General features: G+C 32.9%; 1 protein-coding gene across 10 annotated transcripts in view; it reads left to right on the forward strand.

The window, feature by feature from the left end:
* CCDC178 (coiled-coil domain containing 178) overlaps positions 1-19,957 on the forward strand; it is a 426,023-nt gene that overhangs the window by 278,115 nt on the left and 127,951 nt on the right. For 7 of the 10 annotated variants that reach the window (XM_025429202.3, XM_025429203.3, XM_025429201.3 and 4 more), the window contains one exon: positions 13,461-13,610. The exons of 1 other annotated variant lie outside the window; for it this stretch is intronic. In XM_025429202.3, coding sequence (XP_025284987.1) covers positions 13,461-13,610 — 150 coding nt within the window. Of the gene's footprint in view, positions 1-10,194; positions 10,332-13,015; positions 13,035-13,460; positions 13,611-19,957 lie in introns of those variants that run through there. 2 more of the 10 variants (XR_007412090.1, XR_007412089.1) reach the window with 2 other exon arrangements.

Here is a 19,957-nt window from a genome sequence, read left to right on the forward strand (position 1 = left end):
ATTATTGCTTTGTTAAAAAGTCTTTGGGATAAGTAATTTGACTGCTGCTATTGTATTTTTATTTACTACTTTGAAGTTTTCTTTTAAAGTGTTTATATCCATCTGTAACAATGAAGATCCTCTGTATTTTTAAAAATTCAACTTATAGTTATTTCTTGGGAAATTGTCTTACTACTTTTTTTCATTTTAATCTCCTGAGTTGTGAGAACACAGCTTAGCAAAGTGTATAAAGGCATCAAAGCAGGTAGTTTAGATTTCTGTTAGTCTTCCAAGGAAAACCTACAAGTAAACTGGAATACAACACAGAGAGATTATACAGTAAAATGCTTTTGCAAACTAGGATTTAAAGAACTGGAAACCTTATTATTTTTCTCAGTCAAAATGTAAATGGGTAAGTTTTTATGTTTTTATGTTGTCAAAATGAATTGTGAAATGTTTCTCTACAGAATGAAAAAACACATAAAATGCCATCCAACTATAATACTCTGAAAAGTCCACTTATTTAAGAATATTTGGCAGTAGATCCTTAATGAAAATAAAATTTATTTATAGTCAGCCCACCCATTTTCTCCGTCCTGTGTCAGCAAGGCATGAGTATTATATAGATCCATTCATCTAGTCACTTATTCAATAATGTTTACTGAGAGACTACCATGTACTGGAGCAAAAAATTAATAAGGCACAAAAAATTCATAGAAGTGAGAAAATTAATACAGAAATATTAACTATAATAAATAATGGTGATTGATGTGATAGAGATATACATAGTACAGTAGTATACTACTGATTAGGTCTTATCCAGTGCCAGTTTTCTAAGAAAAGTTGAAAATGCTAATCTTTACACATTTCACCATGTATCAATACATATATGTATTATTTATTATCAATGAATTAGGAATTACCTCCCAATAACATTATAAATGCCAGGTTTATTGCTTTTGTGTCCTGCATCTCTCCTGAGGAGATTTTAGCTTGTTCTATACTTTTTTCATTTGCTGACTTTCTTCATAACTTAAATAGATTAAATGTATAAAACTACTAATATGTATCTCTGTATTAGAATATAATTGTATGTGTCCTATACTTTACTTAAACAAACTTATTACATTGGCACCCTTTTGACTTCCTGCTAAGCTGACATGGCATATTGATAGAGGAACATGAACTATCTCTAATCAGCCTTTTCAGATAGACCAAATGTTTGTCAGTTTCATTCATTTTTTCACCACCACTATCCAAATTAATATCTTGCCATCATCAAAAGGAAGGCAGCCATCCAGTGAATTGCACAATATACATCTGACCCTTCTTTCATTGTGTTGGATTTCCATGAAGTGTCTTATATTGTGCGAAAAAAATACATGGCCCACTCATTATATCCCAAGTGTTTTTCTTTTTTCTTTTTAAAAATATTTTATGTATTTTTTGAGAAAGACAGACAGACAGACAAGTGGGAGGAGAGGTAGAGAGAAAGCGAGAAGCAGACTCCTGCTGAGCAGGGACCCTGAAGTGGGGCCCAGTCCTAGGACCCTGAGATCATGACCTAAGCTGAAGGCAGCCACTTGACTGACTGAGCCACCCAGGTGCCCCTATCCCAAATGTTTTTTCATTCTTTGAGACATTTCTATTTCTATGTCACAATGTAGAAAGAAGTGACAATGGGTTGAGGAAATGATAGGGGGGCATCTGGGTGGCTCAGCGATTGAGTGTCTGCCTTTGGCTCAGGTGATCCGGGGGTCCTGGGATAGAGTCCTGAATAGGGCTTCCCGCAGGGAGCCTGCTTCTCCCTCTGCCTATGTTTCTGTCTCTTTGTGTCACTCTCTATGTGTGTCACTCAAGAATAAATAAATAAAATCTTTATAAAAAAGGAAATGATAGGAAAGGAAGATGGTACTTTCAGGAGGGAAGAATGATAGCAAGGGGAATTTAGTTGAATGGCTTCATGCTTCGCAAACATAACAATGATGAAACAAAAGGAAGGAAAGGGGAAACAGGAAAAAAAGGAATAAGTAACGAAGAAAAACAAAGATGAGAGAAAAAGAAGACCTGGGGGAAAGAACCATGAGTTTGGTAAATAATTATAATGACAAATTTCTTTATGCCTTCATTTGCTCTGACCATGACTAGTTGATATTCAAAGTAAGTCTTACATATGTGGCACTAGAGGACCTAATTTTGCAGATATGTGTTTCTACAGTCCTTTGATGTTCAACTTATATTAAGGGTTTTCATTAAAACCCTGGAAAAATGTGCAAGATCTATGAACCCATCCATTTAATTGTTTTAAGAGATGATGGTGTCATTTCTGAATATACAGAACTTGTATATTCTCCCATTTTCATTTATTTTGCCATACCTTTAATTTCTAGTTATTATTTCTTTCCAACTCTAATTGGTACTTTTCTTCATGTGCTGAGTTATGCAATATTTATCATTCTGTTTCTATCTTGTGTACTTAATACTATATTTTAAAGATCATTCTGTGTTACTACAATATATAGCTAGTGAATTTCTTCTAATCATTTTACAGTCTTTCGTGGTAGGTGACCACCACATTTTACTTAGCCATTTTGTAAATGAATGGACATCTATGTCACCTGCAAAATTAAACCTTAACTTAGTAACATAAAGTTAATTATGGACCCCCAAATCAGAAATCGCAGTAGAGAAATGAACAGACCTCTAGCTTCCTATAATACGGGACCTTACATGAACCACATTTAGTTGAAGAAGGTGTGGGTAGATACATTCAGGCATTATTTATGGTATCTTAACATCTCTGATAACTGTCTGCAAAGTTATTGTATTTTGAGAGCACTTAAAAAGCTCACAAGCATCTCATTATTTTAAAGGACTTGGAGACATTTTTGAATTATTAATAGGCTATGTCTCCTCAGTATGTACCTTTGCTGGAAAAATAAAATGGTTTTCAGCAGTCTTTCTCTTTGGGCAGGTGTATATATGTACAGTCAAAATCAATCTTGAATGAGAGATCTAATTTGGAACTTTGTTTTGCATCATACTAATATATTAATTAAGGGTCGAGAGCAAGAGTCAGCAAACTTTCTGTATAAAGGAAAATATAATGAATATTTTAGGCTTTGTGGTCCACTCAGTCTCTATTGCAATTACTCCACTCTACCACCATAAAGCAAAAGCAATCACAGACAATAGTAAATGGATGAGGTGATAGTGCTTCATTAACATTTATTTACAAAAACAGGTGGTGGGCTAGATTTGGATGGAAAGGCATAGTTTGATGAGACCTGTTCTAGAAAATGATTTTTTTCCATATTGAGATTATTTTGGGGAATCAATGGATCTCAATATGAGTATCTATAGAAAACTGACTTAGGTATTTTTAATCCTATTTCCACTTGAGATCCATCACAAAGGTATATACAGTGACCTAAAATGAATAACAACATCAGGTGATTAGAGGTTCTCATGATCTTTTATTTATCAGTAAGGGGAATACCTTAACTGAGAGGAAGAAATGAGAAAAAGCATTAGTAATAATCCTATCCATAAGGATATTTTACTAGACTGCAAATAATTTACTGTACTTTCCACATTTGGCACCTCTGAAACTGGGCCTAATGTTTTCTGATCCCACAATCCCAAGGAAATTATAATCATATCTATACAATATATATTTATGTATGATTAATCATATATAATCATAATACATATATATATATAATTTCAAAAAACCCTTTTCTCTATGAGCACCCAGTTTAGAGTTACTGATGTAACTCTGTAGAGTAGTCAAAAATTAGAAAATTAGAGCATTCACACATATCAGTCTAGAATCTTAAAGGTCTTATAATTCACATTCAAGCTTAGGAAGTGATGTAGTCTCAGAAAGGGTATTAGGCTGAAATCAGATTGTATTTTAGCCTTAATGCTTTTCTCTTCCTGTGTGACCTTCGATAAGAAATTGACTTTCCTGGACTCCATTTCCTTATTTCCAAGTAAGGATTTTTTTTAAAGTTTCTATTCCTTAAAGTCTTGCAACAAATTAATGCTATCTGTCTGGAGTATAAAAATGTCTGCAGTTGTGAAAAGGGGCTTTAGTTTTCTATTTCATGCACCTTCCTATTATTTGTGTATAATATAATCAGCATGCATTATTTTATAAAAAATTGATTTTTGAAAGAAATATTTAAATTCTGATATAACATGGATGTGGCAATGAAATTGGCATTAAACATAAACACTTAAGAAATTAAACACTTGCAGCAAATAAAAGGGGAGCTTGGATTACTTGCTCTATCAATAGGAAGTTATAAAATATATATTTTATTTTTTCAATGAATTTACTTAATTTATGTTATATTATATGTACTTGAACCTCTTAGATCAGTCTTTCTCTCATTTGTAATAAAGTTTCTAGGTACTGCTCTTACAGTTTCTGCATTTATGTAGTGCATTATTACTTTATGATAAAGTTAGTTGATAATTCCTTAACTCTTTTTGCTGATGACCTTTTAAAGCTGCATAATTAGAATAAGTTGTGGTTATTGTATTGGAATCTCTATCCCATGGGCCAACAAGGCAGCACATTAATTCTCTGCATCACCCACTCCATGTGCAGTGCCATCAGCACAAAGATATTATTCTTTGTAATTACATAAAGAAAGGGTCTATTTAGTGTTAACTGACCTTTCTGTGACTGATCAGCCTTTTCCACCAGTGAAGTAGAAATGTATATCATTAAAATGTGAGTAAATAGGAAACCTTTCTAAATCTTAAACTATTCAAATGAGGAGGTGCATATGAAGATGAAATTGTTCAGTCTTTCACATGATATGGTGAAAAGAGTAGTAGACTTTATTTTCAAATATTGACAAATTGAAATAATCTTAAATTATGAAAATGCATAGAAATATTTAACAAGGAAATATATGCAAATATTTTTCTGTTTAACAATCTTAAACAATATTGGAGGACACATTATTAAACTACAGTATATATTCAAGGTTAAAATTTAAAGTTTACTTAATAAGTAATAGGAATCATTATTACTGGGGCTTATCACTTACAGAGGACATACGTATAATGTAATTGTTTAAACCATGTATTCTACCTTGAAAAAATTCACTTGGGTATATAGATTATGTGACACCAATTTTTATTCTCTTTTTTTTATTCTCTTTTTCTTATTACATAATTTGTTTCTCTGGTTAGTTATATTGGATACATTGAGGGACAAGCATTATATTGAAGAAAATTGATCAGATAGAAATTCAATTACTAATATTAGTGACATTTGTGAAGCATTTCTTAAAGCCATTGAATAGTTATAAAGGAAATGCTATAGTCCCCATTAGAAACGACAAATACCCACCATTTGCTTCGACGTGGATGGAACTGGAGGGTATTATGCTGAGTGAAATAAGTCAATCGGAGGACAAACATTATATGGTCTCATTCGTTTGGGGAATATAAAAAATAGTGAAAGGGAATAAAGGGGAAAGGAGAAAAAATGAATGGGAAATATCAGAAAGGAAGACAGAACATGAGAGACTCCTAACTCTGGGAAACGAACTAGGGGTGGTGGAAGGGGAGGTGGGTGGGGATGGGGGTGACTGGGTGACGGGTACTGAGGGGGGCACTTGATGGGATGAGCACTGGGTGATATGCTATATGTTGGCAAATTGAACACCAATAAAAAATAAATTTATAAAAAAAAGAAATGCTATAGTCCACATGGAGGAAAATATTCCTTTTTTAACATACACCCACATTATTCATATGATTTTTAATATCTAACAAGCATCTGTGTTTCTAGGACAAGGTTTCCCTGCTGAAAACACAGACAGGACCATGTATATGAAATATTTTCAGAATCTGTTAAAAAAATGACTCTTCCTTGGAACTTTTCTCATACTTTCAGTGGAACTGATCTCTCATGGCACTACTATCATTATTTGGATATGTCTTTTATCCTTCTTCATGTATAATGTATTCTGATGTAGTTAGTTTTGTGAATGCCTCAATTCCCTTATCTGATTGTAAGTTTCTTCAGCCCTGAAATTGTGTATTTTTTCATGCTAGTATCAATAACTCCTGGTCAAATATGTACAATGAACAGCATCTAAAAATAATAAGGAACTGGCAGGGTTAATACCAGTAATAATGCTCAATGGATATTTATGAATTCTTTAAGATGCAATGTGATAGTATCCATTGGTAACCTTTATGATTAAATCAGCGGCAGCTACATTTATAACCTCATCAGGGAACTAAGATAAAGAGTCCTGTATGTTGTCATATATGTATGTAATCATATATGTGGGTCCTAGGGTGAAGTAGCTAAAAACTATTCCCCTGGACTCTGGCAGGGACAGGTGCTATTTGACCTCTCATAGTGTCCCCAGTTGTGCTTTGTGTATACCAGTTGCTCAGTAAGCATTTTGAATAAATTAGTGAATGGAGAGCATTTTGTCAAACATGATAATGTATAGAGTCTGAGGCATGTAAAAACCTTGATGCCGGGGACTGATTTGTTCATTTAAAAATCAAGAATGTTCAAGACTAATTATCAGAGAACTCGTGTTGGACAAGAGACTGGTTTCCATGGCAGCACAGACAAGAATGTGGGTCCTGGGAGAGTTAGAACAGTTATTTGCTCCTTTGAGGCTTCAGGGTATCGACACATATCATTCTTACAGACTTGCTTCTTGGAAGCACTGGGGAGAACTCTCATTTTCTGTAGTAATTGGTGTATAGATTTTAAGGGAACAGCAATACAATAGTGCCTCTATGCACACAGTAGGTGATGCACCTAATAAAGTATATACTTTCTCCATGTCTGTTATATTGTTAAAGAATTGGCATGTATTTTAGGCATTTGTCTTCACCTTGCTAATCCCCATGAATCAAAGGGAATGTTTTTGAAGTGACAATGTTTACAAAGAAACTTCAAGCCTCTACATCTCCTTTATTCTAAAGCCCATCCCCTGCACATTCCATGAATCAGTCTCAGTGCTGTTGTCTATTTTAATAATATCAAAGCATCACTGAATGCAAAAATACCAATCCAATGCCCAAAACTGGCAGAGATGTGCCAAAGGCATATGTGGGGTTTTAATAGTGTGATATCAATGGTTTAATGCATGAGCATACGTACAAGATCACATGCTACTGAAACATTGGTGCTTGGAGTGGAGCATTATTTACAATGCTTTGCATCAGTGGGATACTAAATATATGGGTACATTTCATTGTTTGCATAGCAATATTTTAAAGCTTAGAGATAACAGAACATTTGTAGTGCAGAGGGAGGTGGAGGGCCTGCCACGCCATTTTCCAGAGTGGCTATACCATCTTACACTAGTACCAGCGATGTGTGAGTGGCCAGGTTTTCCACACCCTCACCAGCATCTGGGACTGTTTTCACACATCTCATCTAAGGCATTCTGATAGATATGTCATGATATGTTACTGTGATTTTAATTTTTTCATGTGCTTCTTTATCATCTGTATATACTCTTCAATGAAATGCCTCTTTGTGTCTTTTGCCTATTTTGTAATCAGACCGTTTCTTTCTCACCAGCACATTTTGGGAGGTTTTTTTTTTTTTAGCTTTAGACACCTGCCCTTGGTTGGATGTGTGATTTATAAATAGTTCCCTTCAGTATGTACTTTGTTGCTTCATCTTCTTAAAAGGGTTTTTTCACAGAGCCTTGGTTTTTACTTCTAATAAATTCTCATTTATCTAAAAAAAAAATTACATAATCCATGAAAGCCTAATTCACAAGCCATAGGTAACAACAATCTAATAGTCCTAAAGTGGCCATAAAAATATTCCTCTCGACTGACTCACCCAACTTTGCTTAAATATGTATTGACCTATACAGCAAGAAAGTTTGATCCCTGCCAAATAAAAGACTGTTCTGATTCAAATCACTGATTATTTTTTCTATGAAGCCTTTTCTGACCTACTCCCCCATCTAGTAGAATCAATTCCACCTGGTAGAATTGATTACAAGTACTTCAAGAAATACCTCGAGTAGATTTGTTTACACTTCTGTCTCCTCCTATTCTATCCTTTTATCCCTGATGAAAAGGGTTACATTCTATTCTTATTAATTCTTGGGGTATCCATGGAGCTCAAACCCAGAGAATAAACTTACTAAGGGTTTGCTAAACAAATGATTGAATGAACAAAAACTAGACGTGAGGATACTCTAGAGTAAATTGATCAATAAATACAATACAACTTTTATTTGCTGGTGGTTCTGGCAGGAAGTCAATCCTTTCCAACCATAAGACAACAGTGAGTGTGGTGCAGAACATGGACATACGTGGCACTAACAGCCAGCAAAGCCCTGGCGGGATGCAAAAAAGCAAGGAGCTACCTGCAGTAAACTATTAATAATCAAGAATCAGGAAATGACAGATCCTCAGAAAAGATCATCTGCAGCAGCCACACATAATCATATCAGGATGGGACATTTAGAATTAGAAGTGGGTCAAAAATGACAACTCTCTTACAATACATTCTTATAGCCCGTCTGCCTGCCAAACTGGATCCAAATGCCTGTATTAAGAGTGACTGAGAGGGTATAGATGACACATGATCATAAATTTATATATGGACACTAGGACTATTTTAATAACATTAAGGTATTTGTAAATAGCTATGCAGGTCTTCTACATATACATGTATAGTGCAAAGGCTTTAATCATAGCATCTTTCTAGAATATTTGAATAAAGTTTCTTGTAATCACTTTTGCCATTAATCCATCTTATATTTAAAAAAAAAAGCATTCAAATGCATTTAGACTTTCCCTAGGATTAGTGTATCTAGCTAATCCTCCATAGAAGTCAACAGGTATCATTATTGCATCAACTGTAGTCCAGAATTTTTAGGCCTCAGCTGTAAAGATCTGTGCACTTGAGCACTTGGTGCTATCACTGAATGCATTAGTCCCAATCAAATCATAGAATATGGAATCATGTAGTTAAAACAAACAAACAAAAACAAAAGCAAAACAAAAAAAACAGAGATTGATTATATATAACCAACATGCCCATATTGACTTACAATAAAAAGTGGCTTCCAAAAGGACCAAGTTCTAGTTTCCTTCAGCAACTCATTTTATCTATGTCAACAAGCTATGTGTTAGCCAAATTATAAAAAGAATTGCTTGGTATCAGTAGGCTTAGAATGAGGTAATTCTGTTATTTGATTGTTTGATATCATTAGGTTTTATAAAGACAGTGCTGCATAGTGTTGAATGCTGGTTCATGTTTACAGAGTAAATATATTGTTTGGTGAAGAGTATGGAATCTGGAGCCAATCTACCTGGATGCAAAGCTCAAGACTCCACTTAATATGTGTGTAATCTGGCACAAGATATCTGCTGTTTCAGTGGCCATGGTTGCATAATAGACATGCCCAAACTTTATGGCTTATGATTCTATGTGTCAGAAATTTGGACAAGACACAGCAGATACTGCTTGAGTCTTATCTCACACTTTCTGAACCATCAGTTGGGTAACTTAGAAATTAGGGATTGGAATCATTTTCAGATGACTCATTTACTCATGGATGATGCTGACTGTCCTCTGACTGGAGAGCTAGAGCTGTTTGCTGGAACACCTACATATAATTTCTCCATGTGGCCTGGATTCCTTGCAATATGGTATCTGGTTTCAAGGATTAATCTCCCCAGAGAGAGCACCAGGCAGATGCTTTGTTTGTTTGTAAATAAACTGGTTTCTTTAAAACCAGCTTTTTAAGTAAACTAGCCTGGAAAGTCAGGGAGTATCCTTTCCACCATACTCTATTGCTGACGAAACCACAAGTCTAGAAAAGTATATGGGAAAGAGAAATAGACTGTGTTTCTTGTTAGGAAGTAACAAGGTTCTGGAACAACATGTGTTAAGAAAGTATTTCTGTTGCCTTTTTTGGGAAAATACAATTTGCTTTACCTGACTTTTCTTGCCTTTGTTTACCCATTTGTAAAATGAGGATAATAATGTACCAACTAAGATGATTATTACTGTTTCAGTTCTTTCCGTTGTGTGTGGAATTCATAGGTTCAGGCTGAATTCAAATTCAGCCTTATTTCTAAGTTCTTGTCTCTACAATAGAGGGTGAAACATAAAAAGATGATATACTGTTTTGTGCAAAAAGAACCCAGTTTTCTAATTATAATTCCCTATTCTTTATTTGCCAGTGTGAGAGGGAAAGAGAAGGGAAAGAGTGAGAAAAACTGAAAATGGAGGAAAAATCCAAGATGAAATCCATGGTTTAAAGAATAAGAAAGGTCAAATGAAGAAGAAAATGGAGGACCTACCATTTGTACATCTTGAGGTCTCATTCTTCCTTCAGTTTTCAGAATTTTTGGTGACAGAAAAAGCTAGCTTTCTTTAACTATGGTTTCTCAATACTTTGGGGATCATGGGCTAATTAGGTAACTCCAGAAAAATGCTATGTATAGTTTTAAGGATTTCACATACCTTGAGAAAGGTCAATGATGCACCCAGAGAAAAAACTCTTGCTAAGGCTGGACAATGTGGTATATTGTTAGAATAATGTTCAGTGCAAAAGCATATTATGTGAGTGCTCTTTATATACCACTTTAAAATCTTCACCTATCAAGTAATATAATATCAAGTAATATAAATTTTACATTCTAAATTACATATTTGTGTGATTTTTAATATATATCTTTCCCACAAGGCCGTGAATTTTTGAGATTCACCATTATTTCCTAGAGCGTGGCATACAGTAGTTATTAAATTCAAAGTTTTGAATAAGTAATTAATGAAAACTAACGAATGAATGAAATAACATTGTAAACTCAAAGCATAATATTTTAACCTGCAGAGATTGCAATCAAATTTTTCTTTATGGTTTTAGGAACAAAATTGTTGTCAAGTTCACATTCAGCTGACTTAAGTAGAAAGATTCTACTGATAAGATTCAGCTGGATTTGAATATAAAAGCGTGTAAAAGTCCTATTACTTCACTTATTAGTTTCTTCTTTCTTCTCACCCTTTTATATTTCTGATCCTAGTTTTTGTGCCCTTATTATATATCTTCTACTCTTGATCCCTTGTAAGCTCTTCAACTCCAGTTGTGGTAACATCATTTTCCCAGATATATTTCCACCAATATCATTACCTCTTTGTTTCATTCGCATATAATAATATTATTGGCTAAAATTAAACAAGTCAAAGTTGTAAAGTTGAACCACAGTTAAACATATAGAACATTTTCAGAGAGTGTCAGTAGATACCATTATTCAAAATTTTTATAAACCCGAAACTTCATGGATCATCTGAAGGTCCCTGACTTTCAGGAATAGGTGGTGAATTGGAAAATCCTTCTATAAATTCATAATTGAGAAATGTAATTAAAATATCATGACTGATGTAACAATGTTTTGAAGATTCATTGACATAACTGCGCAATTTGATTTCTTGGTATTTAATTACAGCATATAAAAAGCAGTAAGAACTGGTGTCATCCAGAAGCTGAAGGTATTTGTGTTTGGAAATAAAGCTGTATTTTATCAGTGAGCAAACCATAAAGTATCAAATATATCCTCACTAAAATTCTATTAAATAGGTTTAATGCAAATCCCACAACTTTTGTAGCACTCCTCCCAAATGCAATGTTTATAGTAGCCATGTAGGGCTTGAAAGAAATGTAATTGAGAAGTAGAATACATTAGGTATCAGAGTTGTGCTTATGTTAAATCAAAGAAACAAAAAAATTCAAGATTCCTCCTCCTACCTTCAGTAGAACATTTATCAAAGATCCAACAAATCACTTGAGGCTTTGATTTTAATGTGTTAAGATAGCAGCAAGAACTGTAATCATTTTTTTTCAGAAGTATCCCCACCAAAGTAAAATACTCATAGATACTTGGTCCTCCTACCAAAAGATAATTCTATGTGATTTTAGGTAAGTTTATTAGACAAAAGTTTCTAGAGTTTGAAATTACTGTGCCAGAATTAGGACAAGGACATTTAAAATGGTTCTCAGTTCATCATTTTGGCTTTTTGAAGAACAGCTATCACATAGTATTCATCATTAGGGATCAATATGGATACCAGGCTTTCAAGAGAAATATGTTTGTTGACCTTAATAAATCTTCAAGTGTGTAAATACAGAAACATTTGTACAGACAATTTTCTGCTGAATTACATTTTGTCTATGCACATTCTCATACTGCAATATATTTTTAAATAATTTATACTGAAAGTTTGATATGATGGCAGTTTTCACAAAGAAACTTTTTCAATTGCTTCACAATGGTTATTTTAATATCTTGTTATTTAATCACTGTCATCATCTTAATGCACATTTATGTGTTTTGCAAACTTTTGCCTCTATAAATAAAGTTTTAGAGAATAAAGCTTTTTGCTTAGAATAAATTTCATAAAACAAACTGCTAGATTAACAGGTTTGAAAATATTTAAGCCTGTTGATAAATTCTATATTTGTGGAAGCACCAGAGAAAACTGCATGTGCTACAAATGTAAAAAGAATCAGCAGCCAGACTGAATTCACACATCTAATTAAAAATGATAGGTAGCCCCTAATTTTCCAATTGGTAATATTACAAAAATTATATTCTAAGGAGTATGTATTAGATTTTTTAAAATATTTATTTATTTATTCATGAGAGACACAGAGAGAGAGAGGCAGAGACACAGGTAATTAAATCCCTTGTAAGGATTTAATCCCTTGTAGCAGGCTCCCCACATGGAGCGGGAGGCAGGACTCTATCCCAGATCCCGGGATCACGCCCAGAGCCAAAGGCAGACGCTCAACTGCTGGGCCACCTAGGCGTCCCAGAGTTTGTAGTAGATTTAGCAGATATTTATTTAGTCATGAGAGGGTTTTATAAAGTTCTCAATTGCTCAGGGACTTAACCTCTACTATAGCTAAAGTATAATAGGAATAAATAATGGCTCTCTCATGGTACTCCTAAATGTTGAGTTCCTTGTCTTTGTCTTTTACCCTTTAATTTTCTTTGTTTTCAGTGAGCCCCACCACTCTGAACCTCTTGGAAATAGGATTCTAAGCTTCCAGATATCTTCTACCTATCTGAGCATTGGGGTTTGAGGAAAGGCAAAGCGGGTAGGAAACTCAGTTTCCTAGGAAACTGAGTGGACCACCTCAGGACTGAGTACTTCCCAAGGCGTTGTGGAGAGAAGTCTGGGAAGGAGGGAGAACAGAAGTCAAACAGACTGGTAAATGAGTGTTCAAAATAGAAAAGAAATAAGTGTATAAAGAAAGAAAATTATTTAAAAAAAAGAAAAGTAAGAAAATTATTAAATCCAAGGAGAATATTGGTATCAGAGGAAGCACCTTTTTTACTTTATTATTTTTCTACAATATGTAATATAATATTTGTAGGTAATTCAAATGATGTTGAAAAATTCAAGGAAATTAAAATGACCTTAAATATATATATTTATCTTCTAGAAAATACAAGATGATTCACTAGAAGAAAATCTACGTTTAGCTCAAGAATATCAGGAATTACAGACTATTTTCTTAAGAGAAAAGGACAATTATTTCAATCTATATGATAGACAGTTATTACTTGATGCTTCAATTCGAGATAAGAAACAGGTAGGCTTTCTTATTTTTTTATTTTTATTTTTTTAAGTAATGATTTACTGGATGTATGTACCACAAAAAATAACAAGTAATCAGTCATAGGGTCTCCAATCTGATGGTGGTCCTTTATATGCCACCAAATGATGTGTTTTCTTCTTATAAAGTATTGTATGTTTTTATCAAACTCTGAAACTCAATTTTGAATGGATATTTGAGAAATGAAAAAACTTAGTATCTAATCCACCATTTTATACTAATTTGCTTTATCATGACTTGGAATGCCAAATTTTTATAGTTCATAGATTTAAATATATCATAGACTTCGAATTTCAATTTTATCTGTAGGTAACTTTTTATAATATGCCTCAGACCTTCTTCATGATCTGTGGGCTCCAAATGTTGGCTTCTATTTTCTTAGCAAATACGGGTCTTAATTCGAAATTTGGAGACTAGTTGACCCTCTGTAGTTACTGGAAATTAGTAGAAATTCTCAAAGATTTTTAAAACCTTCTGTAATAATAAAAATAGAAAAGTAAAACACACACAGTATACCACAAGTGCAAAAAAGGAAAGCAAAAGTTCCATCGCAAATGTTAAGATATAGTCACTTCCTCTGTATTCTTCCCCAGACACTCATTGACAAGAAAAATCATTTCCCTTCGAATTTTTGTTTCTTCTCAGAATCTAAATTTCAGAATATAGAAGCATAATTATTTTTTAACCACTCACCTAGTCCTAAGAACCAGTAGACTGCTAATGAATGCTTTCTCCTATTGTTGTCAACCATACTAACTCTACTACAAATTAGTAGTCTAAAATTCCAGTACTGTACTTATCCCTCCTAATCGTGGAATATTGGGATTTGAGTGCAATCTCTACCAAGCTCAGTATCTTGGCTAATTAACTATCCTTTCTGACCTCAGTTTTCTTCTCTGTAACATAAGATTTACTTTAGAAGAAACCTGATAAGGAATAAAAAGGAGACATCCATAGTTATTTTGAAAATAAAAGGATACTATGCAACTGTAACTATTACATTCATCTGGAATGCTGCTTATAAACTCCCTTATGTTTCTCATCAATCTACTCTCCTATGAGTTAAAGCTTCTAAATACGTTGAAAGAAAGAGTGTGTATTTTTCTCTTAAAAATTAGTAGCAAGATGAAGGTAGATTAAGAAATAAAGGTGTTTGAGAAAGAATTGATAATATAACTATACACCAAAATCTTAGTGTCCTCAATCCATGTGCAGGATTCAAAGAAAGGACATCAATGGAACATTTGTCCAATCACTTCATGCATTTGACATTGTTATTGAAGTTAAACATGTTCTATTTGTTCCTGATAATTGAGGAGGAAAAAATAATCAATGGCTATACTGTATTTCCTTTTCTAACCAGGAGGGAAACAAAAATAAATTTTATGTATACTTGTTATGAGTTTATATAGAATCCTTAGGTGGCAAGTGATAAATAGATATCTGCATAAATAGTGAAGAACTCATGCTTTTCAGAGAAATCCATAAACACCGTATTTCCATAGTAAGAATAAAATTGTCTTGATCTTGGAATTAAAGCAAATCATGATTCAAGATACAAGGAGTGAGACCCTGGGATGAACAGACAGTGAAATATACTAGGAGATTGAGTTTATATTTGTGATGATCCCTCAAACGAATCACTTTTAGCACACCTGTTTCAGGGAAACTTTCAAAGATTTATTTGTACTTCCAATCATTTTTCATTTCCATCCTTCAGCGATGGAGGTCATTAAGTGCAGGCTGCCCTTGTCAGTGTCATGTAGGATCAATTTGCTGCAATGGACAGAGAGGCCTTACTGATGCTGTTAAATCTGTCAGTGAGAAATCGTATGTCATTAGCGTCTAATGCACTGCTTACTGGATGGAATTTGGCCAGCAAAAGGGAAAAAACCTTTAATATTTTAGTCCATTTCTTTGATATTGTAATATTTCCACTATATATATATATATATATATATATATAATCATTTGACCAGTTTAGTTTGGGGTACATAAAAACTCTGTTCAACCTCTGATTCCTTGTTTAATTTCCTTGTCATATAAAGTGGATCTCACTTTAAGAAATCTTGTGTATTATTTTCCTGTTCTTATAATAACTTCATTGCTTCTAAGCATACATTTCTTTTGGCATGGTAAATAATTATATTTTGATTTTTGTGGTTCCTAAGGAGTATTATTCTCTCTACACAAATTAGACATTTTCATACTTCTTGGTATTTTTTGTCCAACAGCAGCAAAGAAAGCTCAATGGAGAAATAAAACAAGTTAAATATAAAAAATAATGTCCCCTTCATTGACACAATTTTATATACAGATGGCTTAAATGTTAGAATACTATAGTATTAAAATTGTGTCTTCTTCCTTTGCACGCTTCTTGATACTTTCCTGTACTTTAAAATTTTGCAGTGATGAATATTTTGCCCTTTAAAAATCAGAAACAAACAATGACTCTGCAAAATTCTTACCTTCCCTGTTCATGGGTAGTGGTGGAATAGAATCCACTCTAAAACTTTTCAGATCCCAAAATTTAAAATAACACTAAAGAAGAATAAAAGAAAAATATCTGAAACACAGGCTGTGCTTCTATGTAAAAACAGACATTTCCATCATTTTCATTAAAAGATTTCCAAAATGTTTTTCATTTGTTTAAAATCCATGAATATATTGATAAAATCATGTTTGTTTTGACTGCTGTCTCAAATTATTCAAGTCTGCAAAGAAAGGTAAGCTAAGCAAGCATGCAAATGTTGATGGGTTCTGTTGGCTGAGAACATGATCTCTTTCAAAACTGGTTAAAATATATTTTTAGTTCTTTTGTAAGTCACTTGTGAAGCTTAACCTTTGCCTACTCCAGTTCTCAGTACTTTCAAACTAAGGGAATATGAATTATTACAGAATCTGTCAACACTTAACAAATACTTATATGGACCTGGTATCTGTGCCAAGCAGTTTACAAATATTATCTTTGTAATGTCTATTAGTAACCATCTAAAATTTTTTATTATTATTATAATCATATCCAGTTTAAGGTATGGAACTGGGATTGAGTGTGTCACAAGGTCATCAGAGTAGAGGGAACTGACTGAGATAGGAATCAAACATAGGATTTTTAAAAATCCAACCCATCTCATAACCATGACACTACTCTTGTACTACAACTATACTGTCTCATCAGGTTTTATAAAGCATGTAAACACCAAATCAGTTATTCATTATGTCGCTAATGTCCAACTAAAACACAATTGTTTTTGTAATTTTATCTCACTGAACTCACTTTTTCGATGATGATTTTCTTGTGGGGAAAGGACTACTTATTTAATTGGAAATTATTTAATTTTCATATAGATTATAATATGCTTTACAATTCTAAAATCGTAAAAATTTTGAACTGGAAATGCCTTTAGAAATTTTACCCATTTCAGAGCACCCAGGTGGCTCAGTGGTTGAGTGTCTGCCATTGGCTCAGGTTGTGATTTTGGGATCTTGGGATGGAGTCCCACGTCAGGCTTCTCATAGAGAGCCTGCTCCTTCTTCTGCCTGTGTCTCTGCCTCTCTCTCTGTCTCTCATGAATAAATAAATAAAATATTTTTTAAAAAGAAATTTTACCTATCTCTTTAAAATTAAAAGATTATTTCACACACACATGCATACACAATAAAAAAATAAAAAGTAAAATAAAAGATGATTTCATAACTGTGGAACCTTAGGGCCAGAATGGCCCAGTGATCTACCACAAACACAGTTAATTAGAAGAAAAATTGGCCTAGGACACAGTTGTCTTAACTTATGTTCAAATATTCTCTCCAACCAAATTTAAAATAAGCATGTGCTATGATATTTTTTGAAAGTTTGAGTGAACCAGTAGTTGAAAAGTGGTAAGAGTAACTGCAATGGATATCCTCAGATTATAGCATCTTCCTTTAAGTAACCTGAGTTTATTAAGGAATCATATAGGGACATAAATCAGAGTACTACTTTGGAGATGTAGGGGATACTTCTGGGTCTCAAAGAATTCAAACACCATTCATCTAGCTGTTCATTCAGTTATTTAAATAAATTATTAATCATCCAGTGTACTGACATCCATTGTTTTGATGCAATAAAAGGCACAGGAATATGCCAAAAGAAACTCATAGTAAATTTCCATACATAGAGTCGACCATTAAACGACACTGGTTTGAACTGCATGGGACTACATACACATAGATTTTTTTCAATATTTATATAATATATATTAGAAAAAATTTTTGAAATTTATGACAATTTGAAAAAACTCACAGATGAACCATGCAGCCTAAAAATATCAAAAAATAAGGAAAAGCTACGTATGTCATGAATGCATAAAATATATGTACATAGTAGTCTATTTTATCATTTACTCGCACAAAATATATCATTTACTCCCGTAAAATATACACAAATCTACTTTAAAAAGTTAAAATTCAGCAGAACTTAAGTACACAAACTTACAGACCATGCATAGCACCATTTGCAGCCTAGAGAAATGTAAACAAACAAAAGATGTAGTATTACATCATAACTTCATAAAATTAACTGAGTATGTATTGTGCTACTGTAATAATTTCATAGCCACCTCCTATTGCTATTATGGTGAGTTCAAGTGTTGTGAGCATCTGCTCGAAAGGCCCTGTATGTATATATATATATATATATATAGAGAGAGAGAGAGAGAGAGAGAGAGAGAGATTCAAATACACTAAGGGAGATAGATGTATTATATATTTATCATATATACATATATATATGGCATACTGCGTACCATATCCTCCTTTTAAAAACTTAAGCCAAAAAAAATAAAAAATAAAAAATAAAAATAAATAAAAACTTAAGCCACATTAGCATATTAAAGGTTCTAAGAAATCTCATTTTAAGAAACCTATTGACTCTGTTAACCCTGAATATCCTGTCATCCCTGAAACCCTTTCTTAGGAAACCTATTTACAACTGAGAGTATTTAGTAGATTAAACCTCACGAAATATTATTCTATAGAGAAATGGAGAGAATTCAATGTCATAACATATATTCAGGAAATTTTGCTTTCATATATCTTTTAAAAAGAAGTAAATAAAGTATTCTTTATATTACCAAGACCTAGAAAAAAACTGGAATATTTTCAAATAAATAGGTTATGTTCTTTGGAATCCACACAGGCTTATAACTCTGACTTTTTAAAATGCCATTGTGCAGCTATAGAACAAAATAATAATTTTTTAATCACCCAAAGATCATGTTAAAAATTATAATAAAACAAGTTAAATGTTTATAATCTGCACCTCCTATAATAGGTATATTTTCTACTTAGGCTTCTCTAATGCATGACTTAGAAGTGCAATTGATTTACAATTCTGTGGGAGCATCAGTATAATGATTTTTTTAGTTTTGAACTACACATATGCATCACAATGACATAAACGTTTGAAAAAACTGCTCTTGTAATCATCTTTCCCCAAATCTACAGAGCTGTATCTTATAATCATTTATTAACATGAATATTAATATAGAAATGCATATTCATATAATAAATGTTTTCTGTAGGTCATTTTTTTCAGAATTTTACTTTTATCAAAAGTAGAAAGAAATATCTATGGACAACTTATTTAATCCCTCTGAGTCTCTGACAAAATGGAAATATTAATGTCTCCTTAGCAGGATTATTGTAAAAAGTATATCATAATAGTTAACCTTTATGAACCACTAACTATGCGTGAGGCACTTTGAAAGCTTTTATATGTAATTTTATTTAATTTTTTCAACAACTCTATGGAACATAAATATATATTTTAAATATAAAGCACCCAGAACAGTTTTTCACAAACTTTATATTTTGCACATAGAAGATATGACTGTTGACAGTGTTATTATTATTTAGATAAACATATATCCCTTACTTCTTATACAAGATTTTAGTGTGGCTACACTATTATAAGAGAGGCTCTAGTCTGTAATAGGTATAAAATAGTTTATGCAACCTGGGAATATAGCGTGAATTAAGGACAGAGAGGACAGAAATACAGGGTAATAGTGACATTATGATAATCACTTAGAAATGTACACAGGTGCTGGAAGGAATATGGCAATAGACAAATATCTAATTGTGTAGGTAAAGCTGACAAAGGGTTACAGAATAGAAAATCATATATATATGAAAATTATATATATAGTATGTATTTGTATATATGCATAAACACATACATACATGAGAAAGTGTGTGAGGGATAGACTTACCAATAACTTGTGGGTTAGTCAGCTATATCTAAATCTTTTACTAAAAAAACACTGTTAAAACATATACATTTA

This window comes from Canis lupus, chromosome 7 (assembly GCF_003254725.2).
Source record: "Canis lupus dingo isolate Sandy chromosome 7, ASM325472v2, whole genome shotgun sequence".
In the NCBI taxonomy this organism is placed as follows: domain Eukaryota; kingdom Metazoa; phylum Chordata; class Mammalia; order Carnivora; family Canidae; genus Canis; species Canis lupus.